At 45.6% G+C, this 12366-nt stretch overlaps 1 protein-coding gene across 1 annotated transcript in view; it reads right to left on the bottom strand.

Annotated features, from left to right (window-relative positions):
* Nucleotides 1–397: 397 nt before the first annotated feature.
* The window catches only part of prdm5 (PR domain containing 5), a 143279-nt gene continuing 131310 nt past the window's right edge, over nucleotides 398–12366 (bottom strand). Inside the window, exon 13 of the mRNA XM_037698353.1 lies at nucleotides 398–496. Within this exon, the coding sequence (XP_037554281.1) occupies nucleotides 398–496 (99 nt within the window). The remainder of the gene's footprint in view (nucleotides 497–12366) is intronic.

The raw sequence follows: 12366 nt of genomic DNA on the forward strand, positions 1-12366 counted from the left end.
TATATATATATATATATATATATATATATATATATACAGGACTGATGAGCTAAGTCAGGCCAAGACCAAAGTAGATTTCTTCCTTACAAATGTGACAGTTTTTAACCCCAATGGGTTAAAGACCCAATGGTCCTTTAAAACAGGATCATATTTGATTAGTGACCAACTCAGATTATGTTCACCATCACTGTAGGCTTTAACAAGGTCAGATGAAATCAAAACCAGAGGGGCATCATTTATCTTGTGCCACATTATCTTAAATTAGGATAAAACAAATAATGACAGAACGTTACCTGACGACTTTGCACTTACCTTAAATCCATGAACACTGTGAATAATTTAATTTTTAATAACTGCAGCAGTTATTTGTAACAAAGCATTAAGTTAATAAAAGCTGCTAACCTGTATGGCTGCGAATGTGGACCCTCAGAGTGCCGTTGCTGGCAAATTTTTGTCCGCAGTACGGGCAGATCTTCTCTTTCTCCCCTGTGTGAGTCTAACAGACAAATGTTAAACAGATATTTGTAAATGGTAAATGGACTGTACTTATATAGCGCCTTTCTATCTTATGCAGCTACTCAAATGAAGCTCTTTACACTACAATCTGTGCCTCATTTACCCATTCATACAGCACTCTGCTAGATCTCTACAAAGCTAATTGAACAAATTATTCTAAAGAGACTAATCAGTGCTTTAGATCACATTCATACACCGATGGGACACATCAGAGGCAATGAGGGGTTCAGTGTCTTGCCCAGGGATACTTCGACATGTGACTGCTGGTGGAGTGGAACTCCCAAACCTTGCATTGGAGGACGACTGCTCTAAATACTCAGCGACAGCCTCCCCCAATTGTGAATTAAAAATACAAATTTATTTGGAACATTTACCCTCACATTCTTTCCAGATATTGTAACTGCCTGTGAAGGATGGTATTTTAAAAAAAGAAAATGTATCTGTCTGATAAGATACTGATTCATAAAAAACATCCTATTTTGCTCATTTGTGTGATAAAAAGCATATCTAGAGCTCTATCATGCTGCTGTTAGGCATATTGTTTATGTACTACTTGCGTTTATCGTATTTCTAGTTAATGTTTTTCTTAGTTCATATCTTAGATTTTATTACTGCTTTTCTTTTACATTTTATACTTTTGTTGGATGTAACTGGGACCCGTTGTACACAGTTTTGTTTCACCACATATACAAAGTACCACATGTGGTGCAAACAACAATAAAGAACGTTGAATCCTTGTATCCTATCTTTGTTGATAATCATGCAGTTGGCATAATCATGATAGCAGCATGTTTGATGGTAAGAATTAATACAGACATCATCATCATAAAAGACTGGAAATTCCCCAAAGTCCAAAACCTGAAGAACTTAATGCTTGAAGCAAGGCTATCCAACAAAACTGCTCACGGGGCCACAGTTACAGAAAGCCAGCAGCTCAGGGGCCGGACATCCTGCAATTAAAGTCATTATGTAAATAAACTAAGTATTACAATGATCTGTTACCTTTTAAATTTGTTTGTTTTATTGCACTGAATCATAAATGCAATAAACAGAACCCAAAACCCAAACCATTAAATAAATAAATAAATTAAAAAAAATAAAAATAATGATGATGATAATAATAACAATAATAATAACAATAATAATAATAATAATAATAATAATACATATATTTTTTTAATGAACTCATTGGTGGCCCACAGGCTGGAAATAGCCCACGGGCCACCAATTCAATATCCCTGTGCTAAAGTGCAGGTAAACATTCCTCTTTTAATCCTGCTTTCTTCTTCCTTTATAAACACGTTAAGGAGATAAACAATGTGGACTACTCCTTGCTGTAAAATGAGCTCCTCATCTCTGCCTGCTGAAGCATCTCTAAAAGAAGTGAGAATGAAAAGTTAATACTTAGAGTGACAGTTCCAACATTCAACAACATTAGAGTGGAACAGGAACACCTTATAGAGAGCATCCGTACCCCGCCAACCACCACCACATACACACACACACACACACGCACGCACGCACGCACACACGCACACACACACACACACATGCCTGCATCCTCACATGCACAACAATGCACAAACAAATCCAAGCATGTGCTCCAGATGGGACAACCGTTTGCTGGATGCTGTTTGTACAACAGAGAAAACATGAACATCTTCAGAGAGCCAGAGGCAACACTTGTTATTTCAAAAGGGACCATCACAGGTGGGGAACTGACTGACGCTTGTTTGTTAGAAGTATTTTTCTATGTCTACGTATATAAATTTATATCATTCATTTGTGCCTTCTTCCAAAGACAAAAGCTTGCAGAAAACATAAAGTATGCACATACATGCAAACACAGCCCCTCATTTAACACAAATCCAGGCTTATTCAATACTGCATGTGCTGTAACACGACTAACTTCAGTCTTTGCAGACGGTTATTCAAAGTACTGCTTTTGCTCATCCACAATTGGTATACAGTACCTTATAAATTTGACCTGAAATAGCAAAAAAAAAAAAAACAACATGTTTTTCTACTTTTCCTAATGTTGTACAACAACACATTATGGGCACTCAAAGGACTTGTCTGGGTTTCTAAAATTAAAGTCGCTAAGTTCAGACTGAAATGCTGAGAATAAAATCACAAAGCAATTTCATGAAAATATTCTAAATGCTGTAAAAGTTATAGCATTTCTTTAACAGTAATTAATCCATCCATCCATCCATCCATTTTCTTTACCCGTTTATTCCATTTTGTGTCACGGGGGTCGCTGGTGCCCATGTCCAGCAATCACTGTGCGAGGGGCGGGGTACACCCTGGACGGGTCGCAAGTCCATCACAGGGACACATAGAGACAAACGAGACAAACAACCATTCACTCTCTCACTCACACCTAGGGACAATTTAGAGTTACCAGTCAGCCTAACATGCATGTTTTTGGTCTGTGTGAGGAAACCGGAGTACCCGGAGAAAACCCACGCATGCACGGAGAGAACATGCAAACTCCACCCAGAAAGGCTCCTGGACCGGGGTTTGAACCAGGAACCTGTTCGCTGAGAGGCAGCAGCTCTACCAGTTGCGCCACCGTGCTGCCTACAGTAATTAATAAAAATGTCAAAAGGAAAGTATAAAGTTGCTGTTTTGAGATTAAACGTGGAATCAAAACCAAGCATTTTGTGTAACACTTGAAATAGCTGTATGTATATCTTGCATAAAAAGTAGCTAAACTTCAGAACACGTTTTAAAAAGGAAAATGTAGCACACTGACCGTAACCCACATCTGGAGCTGTACACAACCTGTAAATAACTCTTTATTTTGCAGACGATACTTAATGGTTCAGGCTACATTCAAGTACAAATTCAAGTCAACTTTCAAGTCAGGTGCAACAAAATTATGTACACAGGGTCCCAGTTACACTCAAAAACAGCAAAATATAAAAAGTGTAAAAAGAAACAGTAAATAAGGATCTAAGATATACAGTAAGACATTATGAGTTTTACTGAAAAAAAAAATCTATAAGTTAAGACATGTATTTTCAGAAGCTTCAGATGATCTGAGAGAACTGTGACATCAAAACTCATTATTTATGGGAGGCACAAGATGGCCACTGATCAGTAAATAGCGTTTTGCAAGGCTCCTGTCAGCCCCACTGAAAAATTGCCTTTTATAATTATATCCTCACTGCCCCCATGTTGGATTCTGCCTGTGAGATTGGTGTTGTCGCATGATTGACTCAACATAGATGTAATATGGCCTCTAAGCTATAAAATCTAAAGCAGTGGTGTCTTCCCCCGCATGGCCAGTTGTCACAGATAAAGCCTCAGGCTGCCATGATGGTGTAACAGCAGGTGTATTAACCCCGCCTTTGATGGACTCTGGGGAGATACTCGAGTCGACTCTGAAGTCAGACATTCTGGCTTCAATTAAATCTGAAGTCACATCGATAATTAGGATGGAGATGAAGACAGCTCTGACAGATGGTTTTAATTTTGTTAGGAGTGAATTTCAAGCAGTGAGAATGGAGGTTACTGGTGCTACCATGGGCCTCAGAGCAGAGTTTAACCAAGTCAAGTTACGTGTTTCAGATATTGAGAATGGGCTTTCTTTATGCTCAGATGAGGTGGAGACTCTGCGTGGGACCATGGTGGAATTGAAAGATGAGGTGGATGGGCTGAGAAAACAGCTGGAATCCGTGGAAGGTAATATGAAATGGAACAATATTAGGATTATTGGAGTTCCTGAATCACCAGGCTCATGCCTGGTGATTCAGGAACTCCAATAATCCTAATATTGCACCCCTAAAGTGATAGCAAAAATGCTAATGGAGGTGCTGAAGCTGGACAAGTCACCGTTGGTTGATCATGTATACCGGGCGACAGGCAGGAGAGGCTCGGATGGTGGATCAAGAGTTATCAAGGTCAGGCTGCATTATTATCAAGATTATGTGGAGATACAGTATTACAACGAGCATGCAGTGGTGGCCCAATCCACTTCAAAGAATCATCCATATTCATTGCAGCCGATTACACCCTGAGCGTGGCAAGAACACGAGCGGCATTCACGGATGTGAGATGCCTCCTGTGGAACGGACCAGGTGTCCAGTATGGACTTCTTTTTCCTGCACGGCTTCACATCACGCATGGAGGGACAAACAAGATATTTGTCAACTCGAATAACGCGATGGAATACATAAAAAGGAATGTCATTCCAGCAACAGGCAGCGAGGATCAAAAGAAACCATAGGACTGGCCTCCCTCAACCAGCATTTTTCTTAAGCTTGTGTTTGACTCTATATTTGACTGTTAGGTCTGTTAATGGTGGTATGCCCAACATTTTGTTTGTATTGGAGGGTGATTATACAGTGTTAGAAACAACCTGTCCCGGGGCATCAGAAAGGCCAAGAAGCAGTATTCCAGGAAGATAGCTCATCGCTTCAGTGACAGCAAGGATACACGGAGTCTGTGGCGGGGAATACAGACCATCACGAACTACAAGCCAGCCCCACAAACCTGAGACAGCACAACCTCTACACTGAATGAGCTGAATGACTTCTTTGCTCGGTTTGAAGCATGTAACAGCCCACCTGCACAGAAACTCTACCCCTCTCCCGATGACCAGATGCTGACGCTGTCCACCGACAGTGTAAGGCTATCATTCATCAAGATCAACGCCCGAAAAGCTTCTGGTCCTGACAACATACCTGGTTGTGTGCTGAAGGACTGTGCAGTGGAACTTGCAGCGGTCTTCACATATATCTTTAAAATCTCGCTGAGTCAGACCATCATCCCCACCTCTTTTAAAGCTACCAACATCATCCCTGTCCCAAAGAAGGCATCGCCCTCCTGCCTCAATGACTATCGTCCGGTGGCACTCACCCCCATCCTGATGAAGTGCTTCGAACGGCTAGTCATGAAACACATCAACTCTGTCCTTCCTGCCTCCCTGGATCCCTTCCAGTTTGCATATCAGCCAAATCATTCAACCGACGACACCATCTCCTCTGCCCTCCACACAGCCCTCACACATCTGGACACTAAGGACTCTTATGTTAGAATGCTGTTCATTGACTTCAGCTTGGCATTCAACACCATCATCCCCCAACAGCTCATCCTTAAACTGGACAGTCTGGGGCTGAACACCTCATTGTGTAACTGGCTGCTAGACTTCCTGACCGGGAGACCACAGGCAGTACGGGTCGGCAGTAACGCATCCAGCATCATCAAAGTGAATACAGGGGCCCCCCAAGGTTGCGTGCTGAGCCCACTTCTATTCACCCTCCTGACACACGACTGCACACCATCATACAGCTCCAACTACTTTGTCAAGTTTGCGGACGATACAACTGTGGTGGGTCTCATCAGCAACAATGACGAGACAGACTACAGGAACGAGGTGAGCCGCCTAGCCTTGTGGTGCGGACACAACAATCTCTCTCTGAACGTGGATAAGACAAAAGAGATTGTTGTGGACTTCAGGAAGATGCACGCCCAGCATGCTCCTCTGACCATCAATGGCACTACTGTGGAGAGAGTGAGCAGCGCCAAGTTTCTGGGAATGCACGTCTCAGAGGACCTGTCCTGGAGCAGAAACACTGCATCACTGGCCAAGAAGGCTCACCAGCGCCTCTACTTTCTCCGCAAGCTGAAAAGAGCTGGAGCTCCAACCCCCATCATATTCAAACTACTGTTTATATTCCAACTACTGTTTATATGCATACTACTGTTCATATTCAACCTACTGTTTATATTCATACTATTGTTCATATTCAAACTACTGTTCATATTCATACTACTGTTTATATTCATACCACTGTTCATATTCATAATACTGTTTATATTCACAATACTGTTTACATTTGCACTACTGTTTACATTTGCACTACTGTTTATATTCATACTACTGTTTACATTCGCACTACTGTTTACATTTGCACTACTGTTTATACTCACACTGCTGCTTATATTACACTACCGAAGATATATAAATATATTTTTTTACTAGTCTTATTGCATATGTCACTTTACCTACACCAATATCAAGGACTTCATACATACACTGTGTACATTCACTTCATATGCTGCTTTGCCACTCATTACAAATATCAATGTCAGGACCTTCATTTCATTTCATTTTATTTTATAGATATACTTTTAAAAATATTTTTATACCGTATAGTACAATTTAAGACAGTATCATGCTTTTATTATTTCATTTTATGCTTATGTTTAATAAATGTTTTAATGTTAAATGGTTATTGTTGCACCGGGGTCTGAGAGAATTGTAATTTCAATCCTGTGTATGTCCTGTACATATTGCAGCTTTTGACAATAAAGTGACTTTGATTTTGACTTGACTTAATACTCTGAACTGATTACAGTAAGTTCTGGTATATTAAAAAAAAACTAATGTGGGAAGGTTTCTCTTTTTCATCTTTCTTTTTTCTTATTTCTTTTTTGTATTGGAGGGTGACTCTACAGTATTAATGCTCTGAATTCATAACCAAAAGTTCTGGTATATAGTACACACCCTAATATGGGAGCGTTTTTATTTTTATTTCTTTTATTTTTTATTTATCTCCTTTTTAGGTACACATTTGATATTTACTGTAATACTTGCAGATTTTGTTGTTTCTGTAAGGGTCCCACTGCCTGCAGCCTGCCTTGCTGATGGCCGCTGATTACCAACACCTGGCGGCCATCAGCCTGATGAGCCTCTCCATCTACTTAAGGCTGCAGTCCGGTGTGATTCAACGCTGGAGCATATCACCACTTATGGTATAGTACTGTTGTGAGGCAAATGTCTTGGTGAAAAGAATTTGTTCACCTTTGCTCTTTTTTCCAGTTTCCTGGTTTCTCGTGCTTTTTGGATTCCCTCGTGACCTGACCTGGATCCCTTGGCCTGTCAGGTATTCCTCATGCCTCTTTGCCTCCAGTTGCCAGCCTTCCTTGTTTCCCTTTGAACCCTTGTTGGATTTCCCTCTGCTGCTCGCTCTCCTTGGACTGAAGGACCAGCTCACCTCCTCGGGTTTTGGACTGTAAGGACAAACGCTCATTAAACAAACCACTCTGGCCTTCCCCGTTGGACAACTATTAACCTGTCGTCCCTCTTTCCAGGAGCCTCTGTGTAGCAGCCTGTGGACACTTTAAATTCACTGTACATAATAAACACTGTTCTTTTGTATTTCCCCTGTGTCTGCCTCGTTCTGGGTCTCATATCATCTGGGTTCCCCGCACACTCCTAACAGAAATGCTCCAGCCAAAACAGACCCAGAATGAGACCAAGAGCGAGCAGACACCCCCCGTTCCCGCGGAGGAGCGGATCGACAGGATGGACAAAGTTATTCATCAGGTGCTGACTCACCAGACAACGGTCCAGTCCAACCTTCAGGAGCTCGGAGGTATGATTTATTCCATTAAACGTCAGCTGCAAGCTTCTGCCTCCTCAGCTCCAGTCGTTCCGCCAGCCCCCGTGGCTCTTGGTCCCACTCCTCCTGTCCAACAAATATTCGTTAAACCGTCTGAGTTCTTCACCGGAGACCCTGACCAATGTGGCAGCTTCTTGCTCCAGTGCCGACTCGCCTTCGAGGGGGCTCCCTCCCAGTTCTCGTCGGACACGGCCAAAATCACCTTCTTCGTAAGCCAGCTCAAAGGTAACGCTCTCCGGTGGGCTCACTCGTTCCTCTTGAGCCATGTTAACCCCCCTGCTTCCTATGAACTTTTTCTTCGAGAGTTTCGCAGGATTTTTGACCGTCCCCTGCAGGCTTCAAATGCCGCCAAGCGGTTGTTGAATTTACGACAGGGCCGTCGTAATGCCTCGGAGTTCGCTCTGGAGTTTCGGATCCTTGCTGCCCAAACAGCATGGGACGAGCCCGCCCTCCAAGGTATTTTCCTTAACGCTCTGTCTGATTTTCTCAAAGACCAGCTGGCCACGCGAGATGAACCCGAGACTTTCAACAAACTGATAGACCTTGCCATCTCAATCGATGACCGTTTCCGGGAGAGAAGGAGAGAGGCAAACTACAATTCCCATCGACCCTCGACTTCCGGGTTTTCGACTTCTCCAGGTGAGCCCAAGCCTGCACCTCAGCACTAGGTATCCCATAATCCTTCCACTTCCGGGTTTACGACCCCTCGTTATGAGTCCTTTTCTCCAAGACAATCCCCTGTGAACTACAACTCCCAGTCTTCCTTGCTTCCTGGTCACAGCCAATCATCTCCTTTTCCCTCACGGGATCGCTCCCCCGAGTCTATGCAGGTGGGGCGCGCACGGCTGACTCCTACGGAGAGACAGCGGCGTGTATCTGCCCGTCTCTGCATTTATTGTGGTAATCCCGGTCATTTTCTGCCCCACTGTCCGTTTCGGGGAAACGAGAACTTCCACCAGTAAAGCGGGAGTTACTGGTGGGAACGTCTGCGTTAACCTCCCCATTCAAACTATTACTTCCCATGGTCATTCAGACACAAAACCGTTGTTTCTCATTCTCTGCTCTCATCGATTCAGGTGCTGAACAAAATTTGATTAGCGCCGATTTAGTTAAAGCATATTCTCTACCCACTCGCGAGATTCCGTCAATTTCTGTCGCCGGCTTAACCTGAGACACGTTGACACGTATTAATTTAAAAATCACCGAGCTTCATGTCATTATCTCTGGAAATCACCACGAGATGACAGATTTCTTTATATTCAATTCTCGTTCACCCCAAGTAATTTAAGGTTCCCCTGGCTTCGTAACCATAGCCCAGTTATTAACTGGGAGCGTGGCTGTATTGATAAATGGAGCGACAAGTGCCTCAGCAACTGTCTGCGCTCAGCCGTTAAAGAGTTCCCTCGAGACACGTCTCCTCTAGAGGAGATCGATCTTACCTCGGTCCCTGCAGAATACCGCGACCTGGCGGCCGTCTTTAGTAAACAACGTGCCTTGTCACTTCCTCCTCACCGTCCATATGACTGCGCAATTGACTTATTACCTGGCGCCCCCTTGCCGTCAAGTAGACTCAACAACCTTTCTGGTCCCGAGAGAGAGTCTATGTCCGACTATATTAATGAATCTCTTGCCTAAGGCATTATTAGACCCTCGACATCCCCTGTGGGAGCCGGTTTTTTCTTTGTTTCCAAAAAAGATAAATCACTCCGGCCATGTATAGACTATCGCGGCTTAAATAATATAACCATTAAGAATAAATATCCTCTTCCTCTCATTGATTCTCTTCAGGAACAGTTACAGTCTGCTTCCTGTTTTTCTAAACTCGATCTTCGAAACGCGTACCACCTCGTCCGTATTAAAGAGGGCGACGAGTGGAAGACAGCCTTTCGCACTCCTTTGGGCCATTTCGAGTACTTAGTTATGCCTTTTGGGTTAACCAATGCCCCCGCTGTCAGGCGCTCGTTAATGACGTCCTGCGCGACTTCATTGGTAATTTTGTTTTCGTTTATTTAGATGACATCCTTATTTATTCCCGCGACCCCGCTCAACACACGGCCCACGTTCGCACGGTTCTTCAGCGGCTGCTGGAGAATCAATTATTCGTTAAAGCAGAGAAGTGTGAGTTTAACACCTCCACTGTCTCATTTTTAGGTTTTATTTTTGAGGGAGGTTGTTGCCGAACCGACCCTGAGAATACCAGAGCAGTAGTCGATTGGCCGACCCCCGTGTCCAGGAAGCAGTTACAACGCTTCCTGGGTTTTACAAATTTCTATAGGCGGTTTATTAAGAATTACAGTCGTGTCGCCGCCCCCCTGTCTCAGCTCACTTCAACCGCCCGAGCCTTTCACTGGACCCCGGAGGCTGAGGCCGCCTTCTCAAGACTTAAGTCCCTCTTTTCCTCGGCGCCCATCCTCTGCCACCCTGACCCCACGCACCAGTTCATCTTGGAGGTGGACGCCTCCGACACTGGGGTTGGGGCGGTCCTTTCCCAGCGATCTCCTCTGGACAACAAGGTCCATCCCTGCGCCGCCTTCTCTCGTCGTCTCTCTCAGGCAGAACGTAATTATGACGTGGGCAACCGCGAGCTTTTGGCGGTCAAACTCGCACTTGAGGAATGGCGGCACTGGCTAGAAGGCACTGAGACTCCTTTTTTGATTTGGACGGACCACAAAAACTTAATTTACCTCCGGAACGCCAAGCGTCTGACCCCCCGTCAGGCCCGTTGGTCGCTTTTCTTTAACCGCTTCAATTTTGTTCTGACCTTTTGCCCGGGCTCCAAGAACATTAAGCCTGATGCCTTGTCCAGGCAGTTTGCTCCTCCTGACTCGCCCGAGGCTTCTAACTCCATTATCCCTTCCTCTTGCATCGTTGGTTCTCTCTCTTGGCCCATCACCGCCACCGTTCAACAGGCCCTCCTCTCTGAACCTGATCCAGGTGGTGGTCCCCCCGGCACCCTCTTCGTTCCCTCCAGCGTGCGGTCCCAGGTGCTCCAATGGCTACATTCTAATAAACTTTCTTGCCACCCTGGAGTCAACCGCATGCTCTCCCTCACCAAAACCCATTTCTGGTGGCCCTCCATGAACAACGATATCAAGGACTTCGTTTCTGCCTACCCTGTCTGCGCCAGGAACAAGTCAGGTACTCAACCCCCGGCTGGCCCTCTGCTCCCCCTCCCGACCCCTAGTCGCCCTTGGTCCCACATCGCCCTTGATTTTGTGACTGGTCTTCCCCCATCTGACGGCAACACCACCATCCTCACGGTGGTCGACCGCTTTTCTAAGGCCGCTCATTTTGTCCCCCTCCCTAAGCTCCCCTCTGCCCTTGAAACTGCCCACTTGCTCACCCTCCATGTGTTTAGGCTCCATGGGATTCCATCAGACATAGTCTCTGACCGAGGCCCGCAGTTCATTTCCCAGGTCTGGCACTCCTTTTGCAAGTCGCTCGGGGCGTCCGTTAGCCTCACCTCTGGTTACCATCCTCAGGCTAACGGACAAGCCGAGCGCTGCAATCAGGAACTGGAGTCCACACTGCGTTGCCTGGTCGAGTCCAATCCTTCGTCCTGGAGCCAGCACTTGGTTTGGGTGGAGTATGCCCACAACTCCCTCCGCTCCTCTGCCACCGGCATGTCCCCTTTTGAGGCCTCCCTTGGTTACCATCCTCCCTTGTTTCCAGATTCCGAGACAGACTGTTCGGTCCCGTCCGTCCAGCATCATTTTAGGCGTTGCAGTCGCATCTGGCGCCAGGCCAAGGCGGCCCTCCTTAGGACCGCAGCCCAGGCAAAACAGTTCGCTGACCGCCACCGTTCGGAGACGCCCGCCTACCAGGTCGGCCAGCAGGTTTGGCTGTCCACCAAGGACATCAAGCTGCGGGACACCCCTCGCAAACTGGCCCCCCGCTTCATTGGTCCCTTCCCTATCACTCGCATCATTAATCCCTCTGCGGTCCGCCTCCAGCTTCCCAGGGCCATGCGAATACACCCAACCTTTCATGTCTCACAGGTTAAGCCTGTCTCCCTCAGTCCCTTGTGTCCTCCATCTGACCTCCCTTCGCCACCCCGCCTGATCGACAACCACTCTGCGTTCTCCGTCCGTTCCATCTTGGACGTGCGACACAGGGGTAGGGGGTTCCAATACCTGGTTGATTGGGAGGGGTACGGTCCCGAGGAGAGGTCATGGATCCCCAGGTCCTTCATCCTTGATCCTAGCCTCATTTCCAGGTTCTAAAGAGACCACCCCGAGAAGCGCCTCAGGCTGTAAGGGTCCCACTGCCTGCAGCCTGCCTTGCTGATGGCCGCTGATTACCAACACCTGGCGGCCATCAGCCTGATGAGCCTCTCTATCTACTTAAGGCTGCAGTCCGGTGTGACTCAACGCTGGAGCATATCACCTCTTATGGTATAGTACTGTTGTGAGGCAAATGTCTTGGTGAAAAGAAT

Source organism: Nematolebias whitei, chromosome 3 (genome assembly GCF_014905685.2).
Source record: "Nematolebias whitei isolate Nwh7 chromosome 3, NemWhi1, whole genome shotgun sequence".
Taxonomy (NCBI): domain Eukaryota; kingdom Metazoa; phylum Chordata; class Actinopteri; order Cyprinodontiformes; family Rivulidae; genus Nematolebias; species Nematolebias whitei.